The 26,782-nt window shown below is 44.0% G+C and overlaps 1 protein-coding gene across 3 annotated transcripts in view; it reads left to right on the top strand.

Moving 5' to 3' along the window:
• The window catches only part of SLC6A11 (solute carrier family 6 member 11), an 87,032-nt gene that overhangs the window by 47,406 nt on the left and 12,844 nt on the right, over nucleotides 1–26,782 (top strand). For all 3 annotated transcript variants that reach the window (XM_048315250.1, XM_048315252.1, XM_048315251.1), the window contains exon 8: nucleotides 22,237–22,340. In XM_048315250.1, coding sequence (XP_048171207.1) covers nucleotides 22,237–22,340 — 104 coding nt within the window. The remainder of the gene's footprint in view (nucleotides 1–22,236; nucleotides 22,341–26,782) is intronic.

Consider the following 26,782-nt stretch of genomic DNA (forward strand, 5'->3'; position numbering starts at 1 on the left):
TTCCTTAAATCCTGATCTGAAAACCCAAACTGCAAAAGCTTTTGAGAATTTCTCTTCCCTCACCATTTTATTCCCAAAGTTTAGGGATGCTGAGTTGCTTTAGGAAGAAGAAATAATGCAGATTGATTCAGTTTTAGGATTTTCAGCCTTGGAATCCACAATCCTGTCGCCACCTCGAGGCCAGTGAAGCCTTTTTCCAAGGCAGAGGAAAATCCTCTTCTCTGCCTCTGAAAGTGGAGCAAACTGCTGCATTCAAACATAAATGTTGGGGCTCTGCTTTCCTTAAAAAAAGAGGTTGTAAAAGAAATGGTGATTTCCTCTTTGGGTGCTTTCATGCTCAGAAAATTCGGGCTGCTGAGCAGTGGATTTTAGACCTGTCCTGCATCTAAGCCTAGTGATCCTTACAATAGAAACTTCGGACTTTTCAGATGTGGGCAATGAAATGATCTCTGGTTGCTGGGGAATTTTGGTGTGCTTTTATTTTTTTGAAATGTGACAGGTAGCAATCTTAGAGGTCTTTCCCAACATTAATGACTCCATGATTCCCTAAGTGAGAAACTTGCAGTGTAATGAGAAACTGCTCCCTAGAATATGTTCAATGCAGGCTGGTGAGTTTTTAAGGATAGTACATGAAAAAATGGTTCAGAGACAGGTCAAAAATCCTGAATTTTACCAGAATTTTAACAAATAAGTCAGTAAACCCTTCAGTGATTTACTGCATTTTTGACTTTTATAAGAGTTTGGGCAGCGATTTTAAAAAAACCCAAAAATTTAATTGGGAAAAAATAGTGAGAGGAGGAAGAGGTCCAGCTCCTGTGACACCCGTGCAGTTCTGCTAAGGGTATGGAATTTACTCTTCTTCTTCCTCCCACTTTCTTCCCATTCTCTAGATTGTTTCCCTCATCAGGTACTCACTGTCTGAACCAGGTGTGAGCTGCAGTGAATTAAAGCAAGAGTGAAAGTCAGAAATCCATGCAAAGGCTGCAGGGTTGGAAATCCTCAGCTGCATTTATTACCTGTATAACAACAACTCCCCCTTTACATGGACCTTTGAACAAGCAGGAAACTAAATTTCAAACTGTTCTTTCAGTGAAAGGAATCCCCTACCCAAACTTTTCAAATTTAAACTGGGTAAAGAATTCATTCTTCTCCGAGTCTGCTGTTTGCACCATCATTACAAATTACTGAGGTTTGAAATTGCAAGGCAAGTCCAGGATACAGCCCAGTGAGATGCTTAGAGATATTTTTCCTACAATGCAGTTTATCACCTCCTCAATGAGGAATTATTTAATTTAATATATCCTGCAGATTCTGCATTACAGATTGTTTATATGGCTTTAAAGAGTAGGGAGAGCAACTAATCCCAAATGCAGTGAAAGGTGTTTAACAAGGCCAGAAATCACTCCTGGGACGGATTTCCCATTTTCCTCAAATCAACCCTGAATGGCAAACCTGGGAACACATTGCATCTTCCCTTCTCCCAGGCAGCTGCATCCCATTCTCTGGCAGAATCTGGTTGGGAACACACACTCCAAAAGGATGGGATGGAGACATCCAGGGGCTTCCCCTGTGACAAAAAACAGCTCTCTGGGGTGCCTGGAGCAGCTCAGTGTTTGCTCACCACATCAGTTTTGATATGGTATGGATATTTTGGGTATATTTAAGTGCAAAAGTTTTGTGTATATTCAAGTGGAAAGGTTTGGGGTAAATGTAAGTATTCTGTGGGAAAGGCTTGATCTAAATTCCCTACACAAACTTTTGGGGTGTGTGAGTGAACAGAACTCATGGCTCACCAGACAAATCTGATTTATTCAACAGCATGAAGCTGTGGCTGTTAATTTGATGTAGCAAATGTGCTTTCTGAAGTCCAGTGATTGCTCTGGGGTGTTATTTCACGCCCTGAACAAATACTTTGCCTCCTTCTCCCCATGGTTTCTCCCTGTGTTTCTTGCCCTTGCTGCACAAGCTGAGCAGGCAGCAGCAGGTTTGGGCAGTGAGAAGAGACTTGTTGAAAGAATGGGCTCATTTTGGAATTTCTCTGGGATTTCTGGGCCACGTGGAATCTGTCCCTGCAACCCCTTAGCAACCCTGCCAGCGGAGAGGCATCATCTGAGTTTCAGAGAAGCTTTAATTGCTCTTTAATATCAGATTTTATGGCTGGTGCAATGTGCCACTGGAGGGAGACAGGATCCACACATTAACTCGGAGTATGGGCATGACAGCCAGAGATCTCCCACTGTTTTCATGATGGAACCTGAAAAGAAATGCAAGAGAAACTTGAAGAGGCTTTTTTTTTTTGGCCTAAATTGGAACATTTAAAGGACTACAAATAATATCAATGGCTTGACCCTGTCAGCTGCTTTAGAAGCCCAGGCTGCTAGCAGGGAAAAGCTGTTGTTAAAAAAGCATGTTTCAGATTAAATTAGGAATTAGTGAAATAAAAAGCTAAGTGACAGATGGATATTAATGAGGAAATAATAATAAGGGAGCTTGCACACAGTGGGGGGAGTCAAAAGTGAAGCAAATAAACATTCCGTGCTATTTTTGTGACACAAGTGGGTTTATGTTGCCACATGAATAGAGACACTGGAAAATATGAAGTTATTTTAAGAACTGCTAGTAGGATTCTTCTTAATCCCATTATTCCAGAGGAATGTGAGAAAAAAGCAAAAGATGAGGTTACTACACTGGTGGAATGACGTGCTGCTCACAGGAAATCTGGAATTTGCTGTTTAAAAAGTTGAGTGCTCCTAAAGATTATTCTTTCAAGACCTGTTAAAAAAAAAAAAAAAAAAAAAGCTTTCTAATCCCCCTGGAGTTTCTGAGACTCTTTTTATTTCTGCCCTAGAACTGGGGTAACAGCTGAATTCTCAAAATAACCCAACAGGAAAAAGGCTGAGCAAAAATGTAGAGTGTGCACCCCGCAGACCTGCCCTGGGAGAGGTGCCTGGCTCTGGGGGTTGGTGTGAGGCTGGAAAGGTGCTTCCCTCAGGATCTACAACCTTGCTTTTGGTATCCCCTAAAATGTGTATGACAACTGTGCTTATATATGGGATTTACTGCACTGTTGCCTCTGCCTTCCCTACGGACAAAGCAGCTCCGCTGTGCTGGTGTGGGGTTGGGTTAGGTTGTTGAATTATTTGTTGGATTATGGTCCTACAATTTCAGTTCTTTACCTACCATTACACCACCGTTTCTCCCTTCTGCTTGATAAAACACACAGAGATATATTCACACTGATGTTGCATCACCAAAACTGCCCATGAAATAAATGACAGGATGAGAAATCAGCATGTTTTCCTGATTTCAGGTTTGGCTGTGGTGCATCATGTGACTGTTCATATCTTTTCCTCTGAAATGAGTCTTTAAAGAGAGAAATGTCCACGTGTCAACATTAAATTCCAGAAAACTTTGTAGTACAGGAATTCCTGCAGAGGTCATGGATATGTTAAGGAAAATCTTCCTTAGCTGTGGGCACAGTCTCAGTTTCCACACACAGACGGATTTGCCCGTGTGGATGTTTATAGGCTTTAAAAACTGAGGCTCAACAAACTCAGCTTTCCTCAGAATTTTCCCCGGAATCCTGGCTGCAGGAACAGCTTTTGATGCCACGGGGGAAGGGAGGCAATAAAATGGGCTTTGTCCCACCAGGGCCAACCCCACACTGCTGCTGCAATTTGGGTTTGTAAATAAGGAAAAGGGAAGGAAATGTTCAGGTGTCACAAGCAAAGAGGGAATGAAATGCACTGAGAAAAGGTATTACAAACCTGGCAGGAACTCTGCAGAGGTTGGTGTCGTTTGGGTAAGGGTTCACTGATTTCTCACTTGTTTGGGGTCAATTCCAGAGAACACTGGAATAAAAAAGTGCAGCTGACCTCCAAAAGAATGGGAGGTGGGATCTGGTTCTTGGTGATTCTGCACTCAAGTTCTGTTCGCACACTGATATTTTAGCAGAACAAACAGAAAGCATTTCACACAGACCAGAGCTTAAAATGCTTAAAATAAAAATACTTCTTAAATTTTTAATTACTATTACATTTGGAGACAATATCTTGTTTAGGAGCTAAAAATCAAATGCTTCATTTAAAAAAATGGAGAAACAACATTTGGCTTGTCAAAATAACCTTTCAGTTTCTGGCTAAATGCTTTTCTGTTTCACACAAATTTGCAAATAAAATTAAATTGAAGCTTCATTCTGCTGCAAAATTAAACATTTGATCAATGTCAGTACTTTCAGTAGCCCCAGATGTCAAGAAACAAGGTCCTGAACACAGTTTCTAAACGACATTTTATTATCCTAGCACTTTTTTTGTCTTGATCTCAGATTTACTTTACGTTTTTGCCAGCTCTAAATGCAAGATTTTCCACTGCCCAGCTCTCTTGAAAAAGGCCCAGGCTCACAGCAGAATTCCAGTGAATGTTGAGTGACTTGTTTACTAAAATTCTCCAGCTGGGTGTACAGCTCCTGCCACTCTAAAAACAACTTGGGCTTTTCAAATGCTCTAAATCCCTCTGTGTAAAATAATAAATCAACATGGGGACTCTGGGGGATGCTCACAAAAAGCTCCAAGGAAAGCTGGTACTTTCCCAGCCCGTGGGCCTCCAGGAATTTGTTTATCCAGCCATGAAGGTGAGCAGACCAGAGGTGGGAAATGATGGCAGAGCTGAAAAGTGTACAGGTGGGAAGCAGCCCTCAGTGAGTTTCTATCTTATGAGGGCAGAAAACGTGGCAGAGGAGAAGGGATTACAAATTAAAATGATCTATTTGGTAATTTGAACTTCACAACAAAGTGGGTGAGGTGGTCCAGGGTCATCAAATTGAGCAGGGCTTGTTCTTCCAGCGTGGGGAGGGAAACTTGTCTTGGAAGTGTGGGTGGGTTCCCCACTATTTCATCAGTCCTAGAAATTCCTCTTTGCCCTGACCCTGTGGAGCATTTGGAATGCCCAAGAGCCAGAGCTGAGACACCTCAGCTTGGGTGAATCAGGCAGAAGTTAAATAACACAGGGCTTAATTTACTTTCTTGTGCATTTGGACACTGACCAGCCGATGGTTTTCAGTACAGGCATATCACTGCTAAAGGTATTTTTGTATTTCTATAACTCCCCTTACCTGCAGAATTTAAAGTAGTTTAGTTTTTAAGTAGTTTAGGTGGTTTTTGTGGTTTTTTAAAAAATTTTATGTTCTCGCTTAAATTTTTACTTTCGTTCCTACAAGTAAGAGATGAGTGCATCTTTCCAAAATACAGAGTTGAAGAATGCAACACTAAGTGAGCTTTCAGCAAGTGAGAAAGGGAAAGAAATAAACCAAACCACAGCCCCTTTTTGTCTTTTCTCCATCTTGTGTGGGGAGTGCTGTAGGTTGGAGGGATCAGACAGAAACCCAAGGTCCTTCACGTGGAGGGAGAACGTGCAAGGAGTGATTCTGAGGGACAGACATGACCCCAAGGATGTTTTTGGGTTGGAACCACCCCTAAATCAGCTCTTTGATCACTTCAGATAAGCCTTTAAAACAAGCCCAGGACATCAGTAGTGCTTTGTTTGTTTTCCTAATTAACTTCTCCCAGACAAATCTGTCACAGGGAAAAGAACACCAGCTTGTGCCTGAAAGTCTAAACCAAATCTGCATTATTACTTTGTCTTCCTCCATCCCTCCTCATATTTGTTTGTAAAAGCTCATTCTGATTTTTCTGTCAGTAGCTCCTTACCCAGGAATGCGAGATTCCCTAAACTTGTAACTGAGAACAACCACAAATCCCAAATGTCCCTTTAGGAAAAAAAAAAAAAAAAAAAAAAATTTCTTAAAATCTGAGATTGATTGGACAAATTGTTGCTCTGAGCTTGCTGGAGTGATCTCGGAGATTCTTGGCACGTAATCCTGGGTGGGTGCCAAGCTCTTGGGTGGGTTCCAAGCAAATTCCAGCCAGCATTCACCAGCAATTAACTCTGAGGCAGAGGCAGCTGGGCCACCCCGAGTTATCATCTCTGCAGTGCTGCCCTGGCAGTCGCAGAGATGCGGCTGCGCTCACTCAGCCACAGAATCCCCGTTGTGCCACCCCAAATTCCTTCCTGGCACTTGTGGTCCCACACCCTCGATGGCTGTGCTTGTGGGATTCCTACCATAAGAGCTGGGAGTGTGGAGAGAGATGAATTTAAAGCTAATTGAATTATTCTACAATTCTATACAATGCCAAAATTAATGAGTGTTGATTAATGAGTGTTGCTTGCTCAGTACTCTATCGTTGTTGGAATTCGGGGATGGGGCTATGGAAAAAAATGAAATTAGAGTTAGTGTTTGTGGATATGGAGTCTTTGAGGCTGCAGTAAATAAATGTATAAGGTTTTGTGACCTACATTTCAGAGGAGGTCACTGCAATGAAGTCTGAACCAATTCACTGCTTGTGCTGCCACAGAACTGATCTGCTGAGGGTTTAGTGGTGAGGTGGCTCGGTGGATTCCTGCCTTTGCTCCCCAGAATTGTTCTGACTGAAGGAGATGAGTAATGCTGGAACTCATTTGGGTTTGCCATGCTCAGAGGGGACACATCCATCCACCCTTAAGTGGTGCCTGCAGACATTTATTGCTTTTCCAGCTCTGGCTGCTCCTTGGGGATGTCCTTGACCTATGGTGACCCCTAGCCAGGGCATGTGGCAGGGGTAGGAGAGGTGCTGGGATTCCCAGGCTTCCTGTGGGGACAGTGGGAAGAGAAGGCCACCTTTGGGGAGCATTCCCATGGCATTGTGCTCCAGCCATTTGAATTGGGCTGCATTTTAACTGCCTAAATGAAAATTGGAATTTGTTGCCGTAACCTTTCCGCTATCGTCTGGTTTTGCAACAATAAAAAGAGGACAGTGGGTGACCTCTGCACTGTCTGAACGTGTTCCTGCTATGTATTTATAGCTAAGTAGGTATCCCTTGTAGCTGAAGTGAAAAAAATGGCTTTGTTTCCATCTCGTGATAGTAATTTGAATCCTTTCTGTCCTATTAAATTGTGTTAAACAGAAAATGACGGTTCTCAAACGAAAAAGGATGTTTTAATAAAGTGGTTCATGCTCTAGGTTAACTTTATGGATTTTCATCGTTTCCTGGGCCAGTTTTTGCTGAGTTAGGATGGGATTGTCCACATCTGGAGCTTTGAGGAAGGCTGAGTGACTGAAATGGGATTAAATTAGGATAAATCTTTTCCTGTCCATCGTCTCGGATTGTTGACCCGTAGTGTCAGTACCAATATTTGAAGAATATGTTGCCCCAGATTTCATTTCTCTGTTTTGAGCTTACTTTAGAAAAGATAATTAACTTTTAATTGTGTCTTTAGTATTTATCCTGCCTAAGCTCTCAGTTTTTATTATGCTTGTGAAGGGCAATATTCAGACTATTCTGTGGGCAGCATGAAATCAATGCTGCCTTCAATTAAACATTTCTTTGTGCAGCAGAATGTGGGGTCAGAAGTTGTCACTTGGCCTTTTAATGGGTTTATTAAACACTGAGGGACTTTCTAGGTACATTTCTGTTAAATTAAAAACATTTTCCCTTTTTCCTTTTGGTCTTTAGGCAATAAATTGGGTTTTTTAAATAAATCAAAACTAATAGAGTTACTTAGTGGATAATAACCGGAAGCTGGGTCATGGTTTTGGTGCTATTGTAGAAAATTGAGTATTTGGAGTGGCAGCTCAGAGATTTGTATTCATTTGTGACGCTCATTAAATAGCAGTGTAGGGCACTACACACCCAACAATCACTGGTGAGGTTTTTGTGTGAGAAGGCAAAAAAAATAAAGAAAAAAAGCTTTTACACACTGTCAAACCTGGAAACAGAGCACAGCCCTCCTGATTCCTCAGCCAAGGCACCATTCCCTGTTTGGGTGGCACTCAGCCAGGAACTCAGGAGGTCCTCCTGGAACCCTGCCTTGGCTTTGGCAAAAGTCTATAAAAATGGAGATGTAGTGGGTTTAGAAAAATACAAAAGAATGTGCTTTTTCACACAATGAATGACTAAATGGTGGAACTCGCTGCTAGGGGATGTGGGAGGCTGAAAGTATCAATTAATTCCATTAATTACGGATGGGCCAGTTGCAAACTGTTAAACACAAGAGTCCAGATTTAACTTGGGGTTCTGGCTGGTTTCTTCAAGGCATCAGTCCAGCTTTCACGGGGAGGTTCCCTGCCCTGGAGTGTCCATCCTGCAGGGCAGTCTCTGTGTCCCTGCTGTAAAACAAGGTGAAGCAAATGGCAGCAGGTCAGAAAATTCTTGTTTGAATAGAGCCCCTCAAAGCAGGTTCAACCAGAACAGGTTGTTGAGGGCCATGGGATCACTTAGGCTGGAAAAGTCCTTTAAGATCATCGAGTCCAACCATAAACCCACTGCCACTCCCCTAAAGTCCATATCCGGTCAGGGTCTGAGCTCTCCAAGGGTGGTGACTCCACAATTTCTCTGTGGGCAACCTGTTCCAGGGTTTGACCACTCTCTCTGTAAGTTTTTTCTTCAGTTTAAGTGGGATTTGCTGAGTTTCAGTTTGTGCCTCTTGTCCTTCTATCAGCACCTCTGAGGAGACACTGATTCCCTGTCCTTTACTCCCTCCCACCAGGTATTCATTTATACACATTCATTTATACACATTTATTTATACACAAGAATCCTGAGTCTTCTCTCCTCTAACCTGAGCAGTCCCAACTCTCAACCTCTGCTTTCATGTTAGATGCAGCAGTCCCTCAACCTGGAGCCTTCACTGGGCTTCAGTAAGTCCCTTTTACTCATGAACTGGGATCCCAGCACTGAATTTGTGGTGTTTGGCAAAGGATCACCCACCTCCCTCAGGGTGCTGGGAATACTCTTCCTCATCCTCAGCCCGGGATGCTGCTGGACTTTGCTCCAGGCGCACTGTTGGCTTGTGGTCAGCTTGTCCCCTAGGGCCTTCCAAGAGGTTGTTCCCTAGAGATTTATCCAGCAGTGACTTTCTTAAACCACAATTGCTGAAGTTTCTAAAGAGCTTTTAGTGACAGATTTTTCCAAAGTGTTTCTGAATATAAAACCAGGCTTCCTTCACCTTCAACCACGTGGTTGCTGACCGCTTAAAAAACCCCTTCAGAACAATAATCTCTCTTGGAGGGAGTTTATCTTTTTTTGTTTGCAGTTTCTAAGCTTTACCAGCAGCTTCTGTGCTGTTTCCAATTCCAAGTTTAGAAGGCACAGAAGGAGCAGGCTGTGGAGAGAGAGGGAGAGGAGTTCTGCACTGGTAGCGCTATAGAAACTCCATTGGTTTCTCAATTTTCGGAACGCAGCTGCCAGTGGCACCATTCCAGCAGCTGGGCCAGACTCCAGCATGGAGGTGCCCACCCGGGGCACTGTGCCAGGGTAGCTGAAAAGGGGAAATCTGTTCTTTCCCTCCGGGCAGGGCCACACTGCCGACTCCAGCTCCGTTCGCCTTCGGGCTGGGATTGCTTTTGGCAGCGGCTGGAGCTGGGAGCTGTGCTCTGGGACTGCTCCCCTGCTCTCCATGGAGGCAGGAGACAGAGATCCCCTCACCAGCACCTGCTGACTGCAGGCTCTGACAACAGAAGGTGTGTGAGCAGAAACTGCGGGCAGGAAAAACAGCACTCAGCCTCAGTGCCATCTTCCCCAGCAGGGAGGAAGGGAAGGATCTGCTCTGATGTGAGGGAGTGGGAATGAAATGTTTGGTGCACTGGCTGCCCCAAACAGCCTCTAATGCTGGAGCTGCTGCTGCAGGAAATGCGAGAACAAACAAATTTAAAAAATATATAAACATGAAGGACACCTTTCAGAGGAGCTGTTTCCACTGGGGCTGGCGTTGCCCTGGATTGGTCACATCCTCATCCAAGGAACAAAGAGGAGTTGTTAGAGCTCACTGCAGGATGCAACCCGGGGAAAAAACTGTATTATAGGTATGCAAAACCAAATCACTCCCAGATATCCCTTGACAAAACTCTCCAGGGTTTTTATCAGGAGTTCATGCAGTGTTTGTTGCATACTGGAGGCACAATTAACGCCTCGGTCACCTAAGGTCATGCAGGGACCTTGGCAGGGAGCTTCTCTGTCTTTGTGACAATTTATCCAAGGGGAGAGTCTCTGTATAAGTTTATTTTTCCATATTGTCTCCAACTCCCACTGCCACCTTCAGGGATCCTTTGGCAGTCAGGGAATTGTTTTGTCCTCTGAGGGATTTCTGAGGGGAACAAAGCTCTAATGAACACAGTTAAGTTTTGGTGAGACAAACTTTGTTTTACTGCTTAGAAAATTTAAATCGATTCCTGCAGGCTGTTTTTTATTTAGATGATAATTTTAATACACACATTTGATTGTTTTGCTAACCTATGACACAAACCAATTCAATTTTAGTCTTTATAATGTAAGGGATGAGTTTGGTTTTTTTTTAATTTTTACTTTGCATATTGTGTCCTCAAGCCCATAATTTGCCAAATGCTGCATTAGAGTAGCAGAATATATATATATATATATATATATAAACTCTTCACATATTTAATTTAGCTTGAGAAATATTTCTGCAAGGGAAAGAAGCTGATAAAGCAGTCTTTTAGTTGCATTTCTTGTTTTCATGAATTCCAATTCTGTAAAATCTAGCAAGGTAAAATCCAGGCTCCTGGAAACTGATAGGAAAATTTCCTTTGAGTTTTGTGCCCCAACATTGCAGAAGCTTCACCTGTTTGAAATGCAAAAACGTGAAAATTTTAAGCCTTCAGTAGTGAGGCAGCAGATTCTTTCTCTTCTGAGCATCCTTTCCTTTTTCTATTTTTTAAAACTGCACAGTGCTAAGTGTAGGTTTATCTTAAACAGAGAAATTTGCACATGATGAATTAGACATTAAAGATGTTCGGGGTGAAATTTGGAGCTCGAGTAGAACCTTCAGGACTTGAAGCAGTCTGGGATCTTCAGGACTCACTGAAAATCACTGGGGCTTCCTGAAGAGCAGGAAAAACCCTGGTGGAGTGGTTTTCACTCCCCATATAAGCAACAGAGAGAAAACAGGCTCCTCTGAAGGGAGGCAACTGCAATGTTTTGGGGAAAAAACAATGCTTTTGATGTGTGACCTTCTTTGGTGGTGCACATGGTTCGTTCTGCAGGCAGGAGTTCCATGTTCCCAAAATAAACTGATCCTCTGGGAGGATCTCTTGGTATCAGATATTTATACAAGGCTGAGGCTGTTTTTAATAAAAGGAAGAACTTAAATCAAAACATCCTCATGCTTCTATAGCTCTATTTTCTTCTGTTTTGAACTGTTCCTTTTGGATCCTTTGTTAGAAGTTCAGTTCATAGATAAGTATTCTTCAAGTGGCTTAAAAAGAATTCTGGAAGGTTATTATTTTTAAAGAAAGATTAAATAACGTTTCACCTGATGTTATACAACCCAAGTAGAGCTTCCTCTTCATTTCTGAGTGAAGTCTTTGCATAATGATTCGTAACCAAAACATTTCCCCTTTGCAAAGAATTCAAACATCACGGCTGAGTGCCGTGTCTGCCATCTCCACTGTTCCTCAGGCTCCAAGGATGCTGAAGGACAAACTAAAGATAGTAAGAGGAGTTAATAAAAAGCCATTGGAGAAGGGTTTTTGTCACTGGGATATTACAATTGGGCAGATCTGTAATAAAAATTGGATGTCTTGAAGGGATCAAGTAGGTGAGAGGAGCTGGAACCCCACTACCTTTGCTAAATCTCCTCTCTCCCCCTGAAAGCCGAAAAGCCAAACCCACCCCAGAGCCCTGCTTTCTGCCAAATGTCACACAATTAGAATATTTGAAGAAAAAAGACCTTAACACCATCTTGGTGTGGATTCAGAGCAGTGCAGGAATTAATCAGGGTCACCTCTGCCATCAATGCCTCGATGCAGTTGAGTGTAAATAGTTTGGAACTCCTGTGAGTGCATTATGGTGGATGTGGGAGCTGCCAAATCTCTCATCCTGAGAGCACTCGTTGGTAGTGTTTCAGTAAAGTGGAACATTAATCAACATCCTCATTTTAAAAATTAGTTGCCTGCCCTTCCTGCATTTATTTTAAAAAATGGAGCATCTTTATTTATCACTTATAGGAAATGACAATAACAGGCCGCCTAAAAGACCTGGTAAATCCAGTGTCTCTGGGACACTGGAAATATATGAAATATACACAGGAATACATGAAATATGAAAAGAGAAAGGAAGGAAATGGTTATTCTTTGTACTTTTTCCATATCGTGCACGGAAGGAAAAAGAAATGCTTTTATTTCCAAATGCCTGAGGCTTGATAGAATGAAAATGTAGGAGGAGGCAGAACTTTTGATGCTTTTAAGGAAGAGGGCTCCTCAGCAAACTGGACCATGGGGATGCTCAGCAGTCAGTGGTTTTATCTTCCCAGAGAGTGGGATGATTTTCCCCAGAACTCACAGGAACATCCCAGAGGAACAATGCAGAGCATCCTCCTGCCCTGAACCTGTGCACCTGAAACAAGTCAGTGAAGAAAAAGGTGCTGCTCCCCAGAGATATTGGGATTTAATGATGCTTTGCCTCTTCTCCATACTTTTAAAGAGAGATATGGTGATTAAGTATCGATACCTTTCTAAAAATATTTCCAGCTTGCCATATTCCCAAATTTAAGCTCCCAATCCACTGAAGACAATTTTATTTTCCTATACCTCAGACACAAAAGAACTGTTACAGATGCCATTTCCCCCCCCCCAAAATCATGTTATGATAAGGATATAAGTGTTTTTATATGAACTATATCTCCAGAATACTCTGTGTACCTTATACTGTCAGGCATTTCCTTACCATGTGCTCCAGAACTGAATTAATGGAAAGCTGATACCTATTTCAAGGGATTTGGAACCTGCCTTCAGAGAATGTTGTCAGGGAAGTGACTCCAAAGCCTCTGGCCTCTTCCCTGTCTCCTGTTGTGCCAGGCTGAGTGAGGTAACTTTGAGGATGAAAACTGATAAGGCCAGAATCAAAGAGAATCTCACTCTTAGGAGACTGAAACTGCAGTTTGGAAACCAAAGGCAATTTTTGGATCTCTCAGAACCCTGCTCTGGGTTCGGTTGCTGCCCTTCCCACAGCCACTCATCCTTGCTCTCTGGAGGGAGCATTCCAGCCCCAGTTTTCTCAGCCAGCACTCTGCAGTGGACAGGGACTTTTTGGATAAAGTTTATTTCTTTTTTTTAACCCATGCACAATCACAGAGTGGTTGGGGTTGGAAGGGATCCTCTAGATCATCCAGTGCCACCCCTGCCCTGGGCAGGGACACCTTCCACTGTCCCAGGCTGCTCCCAGCCCCAATGTCCAGCCTGGCCTTGGGCACTGCCAGGGATTCAGGGGCAGCCACAGCTGCTCTGGGCACCCTGTGCCAGGGCCTGCCCACCCTCCCAGGGAAGGATTTCATGTCTCCTCCTCTCTGTGAACACTCTCATGGTTTACACGGTTGTATATTCTCTGTACCTCGTACTGTCAGGCCTCTCCTTACCATATCTTCCAGAAGTAAAGCAGTGGAAAACTGGTACATAGTTCAAAAGATTGGCATCCTGCCCTCAGAAAATGCTGACAGGGAAGTGAATCCAAAGTCTCTGGTCTCTTCCCTGTCTCCTGTTGTGGCTGCTCCTCTTGGAATCACACCAAGGCAACCAAGATACCCCCTAAACTTCGGATTAAGGAGTGCAGGAAAGCAAACCAGTCTCATAACAAACACTATTTCCCTCATGAAAAGAAGCGAGAGGCAGGCAAAGAATTCCTTCTATACATCCCTGAAGGACCCTCAGCATGCTTTGCTCCAGCACCCGACTTTCCACGTTGGATGCTGCCACAGGAACAAGCAACTGGTGTGGCTCCGGTGCTGAGGAAGGTCCTGTCCCATTTTAACTGGGTGGTACTTGGCTGACAACAGCCCCTGGGGAAATTAGCATCTCAATATCTGTAAAGTGATCCCAGCTATAGTGTCGGGCTCCAAAGGCAGCAATGAATAAACAAAACTCCGAGTATTTAGGTCCTGCTTCTCCCGAGTTTCCATTCTCCCAATGAATATACCGCATTCAACCCTCTGGAAGTGACATTAGCAGAAGGTAGGAGAGAGACTGCCTAGCAACCCACAGAAATCCCAAAGAGAGGTGGAAAGGAAGTGATTTTCATGTAATTATTCACCCCTACAAAAGCTGTTGTCAGGTAGACACTAGAAACATAGCTGTTTTATTCTTCCCCTAACCTACTTTGAATCTTTTGAGAATCACTACCATCAAAGAGAGGGAAAAAGAGCTTAATTCAGCCATTTTCTGCCTGGCCGTTTAAGTGGTGTTTTCCTGCTCTAATGAAGGCTCTGCTTTCAGAAGCTGTGTTGTTTAGAAAGCCCTGGGTAGTAAACTTCAGAAACAAACTCACTCCTGGGTCCAAAACGCACCATTTTTGTTGCTGCTTCCCCACAATGCACAGTTCATATTTTGTTTGGGTTTAGTTCCCCACTTAATGACATTTCCCACTGAGTCGAGAGAGATAATTTTTTTTTTTCCAAGAAGGCATTTGGGGACAGGGGACAGGGGCCAAAAAGCTTATTTATTTTAGGTAACGTGCTTGGTGCCAGGCTGCTTGGATCCAGTGGGTTTTTTCCTTTATTTTCTTCAGCCAAGCACTCCAGCTTTGCCCTCAGCCACGACTTCTTGTAGCTGAGGCTGCTTGGAGATAACTGAGGGATATTTTTGTGCTGTTCTTGCCGTCTGGATGAGCCTGGAGGAGCTGAGCATCACTTGTCCAACATCACACCAACCACTTTTACATCAATGACTGTCAGAAGCGTTGCCACTTCAAGCAGCCTGAGGCGCGTCTTCAGTGCCTAGTCTGACTTACATCCTTATTTTTCTACAGCCTCACTGCTAGCATAGGTTCAATAAATGCAGAGAGGATAACAGGCATTGAAAGCTTGCTTTTAAAGGGCTGTAGTCACTGGAAAAGAAGTATATCAGCAGTAAGTTGTATCACTGCTGCAAGTGTGTTTGTTGAGGCAGCGACATCCAGAGTCGTTTGTTGTGAAGAGCATCCTAAAAATTCTCAGAGCTTTAAGCAGCATCTGTAGCTAAAGCAATATTCTGCTTTAAAATTGTATTCTTGAAGTCTGTTTTACTCACTGGGTCTTCCAAGATTCTACTTCCAAGTGGAAAGCTGTATTTTTGTACTCAGCAAAAAGATTTTTGTCAGGACCCCGGGGATTAACTGGTTTAATTTTGTGAAATAACTTCTTTTTGGTCTGATTGCTAAACACCGAATGTCTTTTAAATTGACTCTGTTGAGAAGATTTGTAGCTTGTTTTTAACCAAACATATACCAAGGCTATTTTCTAGTCAAATATGAAAAACTGTACAGGTGCAATAACTGTGTTGACAATGTGGGAAAATGAAGATGATAAAGTTTATTCTTCCCTGTTTGATTTTGCCTGCAGAATTGATAGGAAGAAGATAAAATCAGTGCACTGCTAGTCAGGGAACAGCAGCATGCGTGCAAGGAATGGATTTGTTCACTTTGAACGTCTGCATCCTCCAAGTGTTTGGGTTGTTTTGCAAATGGAACAGAACCTTGACCTCTGCATTCCGTGTTTTGGCAGCTGCACAGCCCAGACATTCAGCTGATTTCTGTGTTTGCTGCTATTCAAGAAAAAATTTCACTTGATTGCAAGAGAGTGACTACGGAGTGAATGCAAACTGGTTGGTTTTATTGTTCCTGCCTCTGCACAGAGGCTTGGGTTGGTGGCAGTGAATTGTGTTTTGCACCTTGTGCAGCAGAATCCGAAGGTGCTGCATGTTCCTGCTCAGCGGGGCCTGGGCAGATGTGGTGCCTCAGCCTCTTCTCCATCCATTCCACAAAGCATTCTGCACTGAAAATACCCAGGCTGCATCTCTGTCTGCCTTTGGGAGGGGCTGTCACGTGAATATATAACATTTTTCAACTTGAGGAACATGGGAAGTGTCAAAAGAAGCAGCCAGGTGTAGATCTGTTGCCTTCCTCCTGGTATGTGCAGCCTATTTCTCATCCCATGCTCCCTCCTGCTGCCACACCAACAGAGGAGGCTGTGATGTGGTTGAATGTTCTTTATAATGAAAAAGCCAGGAAAAAAATCACTTTATTGGAATATGATCAGAGATAAAATGCTCAGTCCTCCACTACTGCCTATGTTAGCATTATTCTTGGAAATACATTTACATATAGGCATAAAGATGGGATTCGTAGCAGAGGAGTGTAATAAAATGCAATTTAGGGAATGATTCTTTTCACTGCACATTACCCTGGTGCTGTGAAGGCACTCTGCAAGCAGCAGAATAACTTTTAGTTTCCTGGTGTCACCAAAAGTTCATCTTGGGGCTAAAATTGTCCTTTATTGGAGAGAGCTGGGATCTAAGGCTGGGAAAAGGAGTGTTGCAAATAGACAATGGTAAACTCTCTGTGTGGGGAGCTTCAGCGAGGTCAGAACGTCCTGGTGGGATCTGTTTCTCCGTATGAGTGAACCCTGAGCTGCGTGTGAAGCCTCACACAGCACGAGCACCTCGTGTTTGCTGTGGGGTGACAACAGAAATCCCCCCTGGTTTTCAATCCCAGCTCCTCCCAGTCAGGTGCTCCAGCTGGGCACTGAAAGCAGCTGGAATGATCCACTGAGAGAAAAGAACTTCCCAGGATATTGGAGATGAAAGCAAAGGGCGAAATTGGGACTTTGGCTTCTTCCCAAACCTATTAGAAACTGCATTTTTTTTATCCTGGCTTTTTTTAGCAGTTATTTTGGGCTTTCCTATAGTTTATGTCAGAAATTATTCTGAGCTGTTGCGGCAGTGCTTGAGCCACTCTGACCTCATTCCAGAGGACCGGAAGGAAGCCTTTGTTAGGAAGAGGTCTGGCAGGTACTTTTGAAATGCTCTGATTCTCCAAAAGCTTCATTAGTGCTCATAATTAAACCTGGTGCTAATTGCCCCATGTCTGATGGGGTCACTCTTTAAGTGCAGGTGTTGCTTCAAGGTCAAGACCTCACATTCTGATGGTTTCTTACAGTCCTGTCATACCTAAACCTATCTGGCAACAGGTTCTTTTATTCAGGCATTTGTGATAAAATTCTGCAACTCTACTTGAAATTTCATTTATTATCTCCTGACAGCACAGGCTTTATTTTTCAAATTCTCATTTGAAACTGAAGGCAGTCTGCTTTTTAAAATACAAACACTGCTGAGATTCATCAAAAAGTAATGAGTAATTGAAATTAAAAGAAAACCTGGAGTGATTGCTCATTCTCTGATAACAAAATGGGAAATAAATGACTGCCAGCATTTGGAACATCGTGTTTTAAAGAGCAGGCACAGCTTTTAAGTGGTCTGGGAGCTCTCCCATATCTCAGACAGTGTTTCATGATGGGGTTGTCATTAACCACTCTGGAATTAGGGATGCTTTGAGTTTTGGTGTTCAAGCTCACTGTTGAGAATGAGAAAGAAAAAAAAAAAAAAGGATATTTATGATGCTACACCCATGGGATGCAGATTCCAGCCAGTGTGAAATTAATGCCCTTGGTTTTGACAGGAATACTCAAAGGAAGCAAACAGAGCTGTGTGGGCTGTAGGAAAAGCCAGGGCCAGACAGAAAAGCAATATATTCCTGTTATTTACTGGGGGAATCCTCCCGGTGCTCTGTTGCTGTTCCTGTTTACGTGGGGACACTGGGATGTGGCAGCTCCTTCAGCTCAGCCCTTGCATTGAAGCCCCGAGCTGTCACCTGAGCCCCTGGGGTGTAAAATGAGCCCTCTCCGGTGACAACAGAATGTATTTTCTTTTTTTAAAAAACCCTTCCTATCTTTTAGGAGGATCAGACTGAAAACAGCTGCCTGATCTTCCCACGTTCCCCAGACATGGAACAGTTTTACACCTTTTGGGTTATTCAGCTGTTTGTCATGGCTCTAAAAGCTCATGGAAGTGCCAGCTAAAGTCAGTGTGTCCTGGGAGAGGCTTCCTGCATTCACGGGAGGGTTTCATAACAGCTGCAAATCCAAAATATATCCAGAGAGCACAGGAAGTAAAGGGAAGGTACAAAGTTAGAAACCCCTGGAATTCAGAGCTATTCCTTCAGGTGAGCACCATTGTTTTTCATTCCATGCATTATGAAAATAATCAACACCAACACGTCACAGGTTTTCCCCCAGGTCTCTGCTTTGTTCAGGCACTAAGCTCATCTCAGGACAGTTATGCAATATTTTGTTTTATCCCTCTCACTCCTTGCTTGGCCCTCTAAATTCACTGCATGAGGCTTGAACATCACCAAAAAAAAAATGGCTCAGCCTTGCAAAAGGACTTATTTCTGCACTGGTCACGTGCTGCAGAAATGTGGGTTATTTTATTTTCAGTATATGGCATGAGCCCATCCTACTGACAGAAAGACATTTATATTGAGACTGAAATGAGGGGCTGCCACTCTTTTGGGGATTTTCAGTTTGAAATTGGGGTTTTTTAGTTGTTCAAGAAGTGACTTTAATTCACTTTATCTGCAACAGTGAGTGCCCAGTCACTTTGTCCTTCACTTTGGACACCCATTAGAGGATAGCCAAGTTAAAAAACACGTGAGAAAAGGTTGCCTGAAGTGATTTATGGACATAACATCCCTTAGAAACTTTATAGCAGGGACATGAAAAGGACCTAATTCTCCAGAGCAGGGTTCTGTTGTCTGCACTACAGCACATCCCCCTTCTTTCTTCCTTATCCTGCTTTCACTGCAGGAGCTACAAAGGAGGCAAGGCATCCTCCAGACAGCAGCATCCTGTGTTTGTCCAGCTCAATTCATCTCCCTGGGCACAGAAAGCACTCATGGAAGGGAAGATTGTGTCCTGCACCTGCCACAAGAAGGCCAAGTTAAGGTTACCCAGACAGACTTAAAGTGTGGGTATGGCCAACTTTTGAGAGCTGGACTTTGCCAAGCAGCACTTTCCATTTTTAGTAGAAAATGCTCCTGTTTATTGTTTTGTGGGATTGTTTGCACCAACAGGAGTTATCAGCTGAGGCTGCTGTGTGAGAGCTCATGGTGTGAGGCAGGAAAGCTGTTGCTGGAATGTGGGAATGCCCTGGAGTGGGGATCAGGGCTCTGCTTTCCCTTCCTTCTCACAGGATGGGAAGATTCACAGCCTCTCACCCTCCTGCCTCATTCCTGCTGGGAGAAAGCAGGGATGCCGTGGAGTTACATCCCCTTCTCCTTTTGGGAGCAGAGCTCATCACAGGGGCTTGGGGAAGGCACTGATTCCTGTCCAGGAAGGAGCTGGAGCAGTGGCTGTGCTGTGTGCTCAGCACTCCACCTGGCTGGAGGATAAAACTGTAAGGGGGGAAAAAAGCACAACACAGGAGATACAAAGGTCCTGTCCTTTGGCACTGGGATTTTTCAAATATTAGGGTCAGTTACCAAAGGTTTTGTACTTTAATTTTAATCTTGTTTGGCATGGAAACATTTTACATGTGATTAAAAAAGCTGACAAAGGCTTAGCTCCATCCTTTAAAGTAGGAGCTGGTAGAAACTATAAAACAGTTCCAATCCCAAGTGTGTGAGTGCTAAATTGAATTAATTAGCAGTGACCAAAGGGTTTTCAAGGTGCACAGTTCATAAAGCACAGACAGGGTCTTCTCTGGTCCAGGTCCTTTCCTCTGGACTTTACTCATGCCAGAAAAGTATTGAGCTGTTTCACCTTTCAGACAAATGTCCTCTTTAGTCCCAGCTGCTGCCCCAGGGTTGCTGGCAGTGTCCTCTGTGTCCCTGCCCTTCAGAATGTCATTGTTCTGCAGAACTGTGCTACCTTCATTCCATGGAAAGGCTTCTGGTCTAAGGCAGACTCAGCGCTCTCAGAAATAACCCATAATGGTTTTGTGGCCGTGGGCTGGGTGGGTGGCACCTGGATGGCACCTGGATGTGGGATTGGTGTCTACAAGGGCCCATCTGTGCCCACCCCAAGTGGGAATGAGAACAATTCCCCTGAGGTGCATTTTGTGAATGGCTAAACTGGGGTCACATAGAATCATAAACAATGCGGGGAGCTCACCAGATTCCCCAGCCATGACCTGAGCACTGCAGTCCAAGGATAGATGTCAAATGGTCCCTCGCTGTTGGAGCAAGGAGATGGAGAACTGATCTGAAATGTCACCTGCATGGCTTTGGAAGTGTTGGCATGTCTGGCAAAAATCCAGCTCTTGTGTTTTTTCAGCTACCAGCAATCTAATCTACCTGGGAGTTCTAAATTTATGTTCCTTTTGCCACTTTGCTGATCACTTTTTGCCATTTTAGAAACCTGAACAAATTAAATGTCCCTGGTCCTCTGAGTGTACAACCCAAAAGAGGCTATACTGATTGTATTATTCCATTCAGCAGATAAAATTGCTTCTCCATTCCTGTTTAAACATCAGCCCTAAGTTCTGGGGGAATTTCCAGACTGATGCCATAGAGTGCAACAAAAACTCTCTTCAGTCTGATTCCAGTTTTACAGAATATGTGAATATTTCTGTGCAGATGTTTCTCATAAAGTGTTTGTCACTTTTTAGGCTGATTCACTGTGGGCTGCCACAGTCTTTGTTTTCTTTGAAGGAAATAGCATCACTTGTGGCCAGAGTTTGATCTGCTTTTCTGTCTGGGAACACAGGACCTCCAGAGGGATTTGCTCTCTGCTCCTCTGCTCGAGCAGCTCTGGAGCTCCTCCTTTCCAGCACAGCTCTCGTTTGCCCCCACTTCCACCAGGACTGGCATTCCAAGGAATAATCAGCCTCGTGGGAGCTGTGCCAGCAGGAAGGGCTGTTGCTCCTCTGAGTGCTCTACCCTCCCCTGCAACTGTGGAAGGGCAGGAAGGGAAGGATCCATGTGCTGATCCAGTTTCCCAGCTTTTGCCTGGGCCCCAGAAGATGGTGCATTTTCAGCTGACCCATGCTCCTTCCAGCTTTTTGGGAGCTTCCAGTCTTGTTAAAGAGCCTGTCTGTCAAAAGCCTCTCCGTGTGCAGCTTTTCCTCAGCGATGGTGCAGCTCTGGGATGAAACCAGCTGTGTCTTATTCAGGGTGACAGCAGTGAAACCCTTTAAGCCACTGATGTAAATCAAATGTGATCTTAATGTTATTTCTAAACAGAAACACTCAACAACTCCAGAGAGCAAGGTCTCACTTGATCACATGTTAAACAAGCACATCCCCTTCGTGTGTTCAGGAGGGTTTGATGCCTGTTGTTAGTCCTGAAATCCTTCCCTGTGTTGCCTCTTCCCTGGCTCCAACCTCGGCAGGGAATGGCCTCACAGCCACTGCCTCTGGTTAGCAGTCAGGGTTTGGTGCTTTGATTGCTCTGCTTTAACAAAGAACTTCAAGAGATCATTTTTCCCAGGAAAACAGGAGCAGGATTTTATTGGATTGGAAATCATAATGCAGCTGTGTGGGTTTGGGTTCTCCACATCACTCCCTTGGAAAAGCGAAGGCTTCAAGGGGTACCTTCAGCTCCAGTGGGAACACACCCACACTGGTCAAGTGAAATAAATTGCTTTATTGCAACACTTTTAAAGCAAGGTGAACCTACCCGTTAATATTCTGAGGTTGCTGTGAGGAAAAGAATCTCACTGTGTCAACTCACGCTTTCTTCTTCTTTTCTCTGATTTAGAATTAAGTGTTTGCATCACTGTAGGATGTAAATGTTCCCACAATGATATTACAAAGCTACTGACTTGTTGAGCTCCACAGAACCTTTTCTTGATTGTATGGTGACCAGCACCATAACTTTGTACTTGTTGGATCCATTGACTCTTGCTAAAAAATCCTTTCCCTGGATAAGTGATCCTTTCTTTCCCCAGCTTAATTTATGTGCTATCTAGGAGTGGCTCATTTTGCCTTTAGAGCATTTATTCACACTGAGTTTTTAAGTTTGAATGAATAACAATCCTACTGGAGTGAGATAAATGCAGATGATTTTATTTAGGCTGCAGTTACTGACACCATATAAAAGCCATTAAAGAATTTAATGGGTGAGGTTCTCTAGGAATTTTGTCTTCCCTTTCTACTTTAGGCTGAGCCTGTAAAGATCAGCTGAGCTACTCCTCGTTTACACCCTTGGGATGGGGAGGGGGATTTCACTCTCAGCATGTTTTTCTTTTGAGGTTGTGATTTGTGAAAGGTTTGCCAGACTCTGTTGACCTGCAGAGCCTCCTCTGTGGATTTGCAGCCGATATTTGGCACGAGGGTGGCTTCTCCTGGCTGCTTTCTGAAGCCCTCCCTGTTCTCTGTCTGCAGGTGTGGGTGGATGCTGGCACACAGATCTTTTTCTCCTACGCCATCTGCTTGGGGTGCCTGACAGCCCTGGGGAGCTACAACAACTACAACAACAACTGCTACAGGTAACGCCTGCCACGCTGCAGTTCTGCTTTTGGGGGGCAATTTGCAGGGGTGGAAGTGTCCATGCACTGAGCTTCACTTGGAATCCCTTCTCTTTTCCTTTTCCATGGATAACCATAAGCCCACGCACGTGTTTTCATAGGACAGAGACCTGTAATGTTTCTTGGTACTGCCCCAGAGGAACTCTGCTCCAAAATGTGGTGTTTTCATCCCTTTTTGGGCATATCTGACCCTTGCACAGCCCCTCAGTATGCACAGGGATACAAATCTCATGCAAAAATACAGAATTTCAGACAGGTATAATTGCATGTGTGCGCATTATTTAAGCTGCTCTTTAAAAAAATACTACCAAAAAATTGTCATTAAAAATCACCTCAGTTTGGTCCACGCCCTGACTGTCACTTTTCCCCATTTTTTGGGGAAGTTTGCAGGCCCTAGCCCAGAGGGAATGGGCAGCACTTCATGGCTTATCTCTATATTCCCAAGGAGGGAATTGCTGATGACTTCAGGAGGTTTTAATCTCCCCTGAATCAATGCCCAAAGGATATGACTTGCACAAAATCCTCATTTCATGGTACTGGTGTGGGCAGCAAGATGAGCTTTACTCTTTTCTTCTGGAATCCATGGTTATTGAATCAGATTTCCTACAATTCCTACAAGGACAGTTTGGTTGTAGTGACTCCATTAAGATCTCCAGGTGGAGAATTAAAATTTCATGTTTCTGTAAAGGAAATAACACAGTCCAAAAGTGAAAGAACCCCAAAAAACCATCCCCAAACCTCCCAAAAATATTTAACTCTAAATTACAGTTTTACTTGGACACCTCAGGAGGCAGTTTTAGGAAATGCCTCCTTCTTTCCATGTCTGAACAAGACAAAATCTTCTCCTGCAGAAAGGGATGTGAGTCCCCTACAACCTTCACAGCCACCCCACAGAGCATTGTTAATGAACCTTTTCCCTGATTAGCACAAGTGATGCTTTAGCAAGGGCACCACTCCCTTTCCTCTCTTACTCAGCTTTATTTCTATTTCTTTCCAGTTGTATCCCAACTAGAAATTGTCACTGCCTCGAGGAGTGCAGGAATGCTTTTCCTGAGGTTTTGTAACCCGCTGCAAAAAGCAGGAGTTTGGATGTGTGTGCTTGTGGAATTTTCCGTCCTTCCTTCCCTCTGACCAGGGAGCTCAGCTTGTGCAGCTCTGCTCTAAAGCTCCCGAGCCGGATGCTGCAGCAGAACACCTTTCACTGCATCCGGGCTCCACAGTCCCCCTCACAAAACATTTCCCAAGTTTTCCAGCTGGGTAGTAGATGTTAATGTATCCCGACAGGAGTCTGAGGGAAGGGGTGGTGCAGGGAAGTGCAGAACGTGGCTGAGCTGAGCAGGGCAAGACATAAACAGAGCTGTGATGTGGAAAGCACAATTTTGTATTCTAACCAGAGCTTTAAAAAAATAAAAACAAGCTGGGGGTTTGCCTCCTGCAACCCCCACAGTCTGATCATAACATCGACTTTTTTCTGCTCTGGTTTGCTCTTTTTTTTTCCTGAGGGAAAATTGCAGTGGAATATAATGGCAAGAGGTATTTCAGTGGGAAATGGGAAAATCTGGATGGCACGTGGGTCTTGTGAATTTAAGATTTAAACCTGATTTAATTCATTAACCTCGTAGATGAATTGCAAAAGTCACTTCATACCTTTGAATAGGAAATTAGTTTTTATTATCCTTATGTGCTTTTCATAGAAAAACATAAATACAGCTCCTCCCTGGATGTCCCAGAGTTTCTATCCAGAGTGATTCCTCTGAGAAGATGGAAGGCCTGGCAGTGCCTTCAGCAGGCAGTGTTTCCCCACAGGGATAAAAGACAGGTGTACTGATGTTCCCTCTAATTTTTATCAAGCTCAGAAACCCAAATGCACTCCCAGGTACAAGTCCGGGGTCAGCTCCCCTGTTCCCACTGTGAGGCAGGAGATAAAGGAGTGATTTCACACATGGACAAAACTTTTAAGACCTGAGGATTTGTCCTTTGTCAAGTTTCTAGTCTAGGAGGAAAAGAGAAATGGGAATTGGTGTTGATGGGATCCATAAAGGGAAGGAAGGGACTGGAGGGATGCCAGGGGCTCTGTGGGCTTGGAGAGGCTCCTTAAGGAAGGCAGGATGAATTTCCACAAGTGTCCTGCCTGTCAGGCAGGGAGAGGAGAAGTGATGCACATCTTGAATTATTCAGGTGATTGGTAGGAGTTTAATTTGGAAGAATGTGAAGTTTTCATAAAAATGTGAAGTTTTCCTTTCACTTGACATCAGTCAGGGCTTCATCCAGGCTCTGGTGTCCTCCTGCCAAGGGTGCACATAAAAAATTCATGTTGTCTTCCCGACGGTTCTTGAGCATTTGTGTTTTAAAACTCATTGGTTTCACAATCAATGGATCCAGATCCCCCTTCCAGTTTTTCTTCCCAGAGCAGAGAAAAAAGACTGGACTACAGGTTGCTTCTGCCTGTGGCATAAAAGCCAGGAGTTGGGGAGTTGGTGAAGTTCCTGCAAAGACAAAGGAAGGGAATTGCAGGTTATATTTTTATTGGGGTCCCCAGAGGAGCTGTGTTCCATCTGTGGGTGAAATGATTCAGCCAGGGTGGTGTTATCTGAAAAGAACAGGCCCCTCACCGGCTGGAGGGGATGAAAATCCTCTTTGCCCCATTTCCTTGGAGAAAGGTGTGTTTATTCTGCAGGTAGTTTGTACCCCAGTGCTGTGGTTTGCCAAACCTCCCTGAGAGTGGAGATCCCTGGGATGCTCTTGTTCTGTGGGATTGTCCAGCTGGGCTCTGCCCCTGGACCTGCTTCAAGAGGGAGCAGCTGACCCTGCCAGGGGCTCCAGCCTTTATATCCCACTCAGGAACCAGCAGCTCTCAAATACTATGAGCCACAGCATTCCTCAGAAGGAAATATCTGGTTGTTCAGGCTGCATTTGAAGCAGGGAATTACCTAAGCCAAATCTTATCTGAAGAAAACAGCCTGTGCCCAGTGGAGGCATCATCTGGCTGCATCCCCCCCCAGCAGTGTCTCCCTTTCCCCCCACCAGAGGGTTATAAAATTCATCTTTCTGACCTCTCTTAACGACAGGGTTTCATCACAGTTTTAATTTCTCGGTGTCGAACTCACCAGCTCCTGGGGTGAGAGTCCCTCCAGAGCTCTCCAGAGCTGAAATGCACTGAGAAGGTTGGGAAGGGGCTGGTTTTTCATTTTTTGTTTCTCTGCAAAGCACAAAGGCCTCTGGGCTCCTCAGTCCTTTCTTTTGGATTGCTGTTTTGCTTTAAAACATCCAAAGTGTAGAACTGGCCTGGCTGGGCAAAACCACAGGAAGAATTTCATATGAAAAACAAATAAATAAAGGTTGCAATTGTATTTTCAGCAAGTATTTCACTGCAAATGAACAGAGAGAGAGTCCAGGCATGAAAGAAGTGTGAACATCACTGCCCTTGTTCCTGTCTGAGTCTTCATTACAAATGGGAATATTCACTTTTTTTCATTACTGGGCAAATTTTAGCAATTTGTAGATGATGTGCCACAGAGATTAATTTTACTCTGAAATGATTGAAACGATGAAAACATAAAACCTTCCCAAAATAATAGCTAAAATTAAGTACAGCTGAAGTGATGAGAGGGCGCCGAAGCCTCCCATGGCCCAGAGGCTCAGCTGATCCCTGGATTTGCAGCTCAGGAGTGTCAGGCTCCCTGCCAGGGAATGTGTGTGCCTGGTGCTCAGGTGAGTCCCAGTGGTGGCAGAAGAGTTTGGGACAGATGTGGGAGATAGTGCAGGGCTCATTGGTGAAGGAACAAGGTGCTGGAACTGGTCACCTCACTTTCAGCTCCAAAAACTGATGAGGTGATGTTACAGGATAAGAATACTAAATGAGACAAGCAGCAAAACAGGGAGACTAGCAGAGAAGTTTTGAGGGAATGAATAAAGCAGGAATTGTCCCTGATTCTCAGCACCAAATCTGTGACAAAGATGTGATCCACGACTGAATTACTGCAGCTGTGGATTCAGAACCTGCTGGATTTTACAGGGTCCTTTCTTCTCATGAAAACTTGCACAAGAATTTGCTTCAGAGCCACAGTGGGATGGGGATTAAGGGATGGGCTCGAGACAGCTCCAGGCTTGCCTTGTGTTTCAGTGGGATAGAACCCTAATTTCTTTCAGACATCTGGGTTAGATTATTACTTTCTCTAGTACACGGCTGTCTCTCATGGCAAACAGTCTTAAAGGAGTGGCTGTCAGGATAAATCATCACTGCCTCCTCATCTGTCATGCCTGGAGAGCTGTCAGAGCAGCATGAACAATGAGATTTCCCTGGGCTCTGGGGAAATTCACACCTTTCTGCAAGAGGATCTTCCCTTTCTCTAAAGTGATTTACTCTTGTGACGTTTCTGGGCAAAGAAATCCTTCCTCACCTT

The sequence above is a fragment of the Corvus hawaiiensis genome, chromosome 11 (genome assembly GCF_020740725.1).
Source record: "Corvus hawaiiensis isolate bCorHaw1 chromosome 11, bCorHaw1.pri.cur, whole genome shotgun sequence".
NCBI lineage: Eukaryota > Metazoa > Chordata > Aves > Passeriformes > Corvidae > Corvus > Corvus hawaiiensis.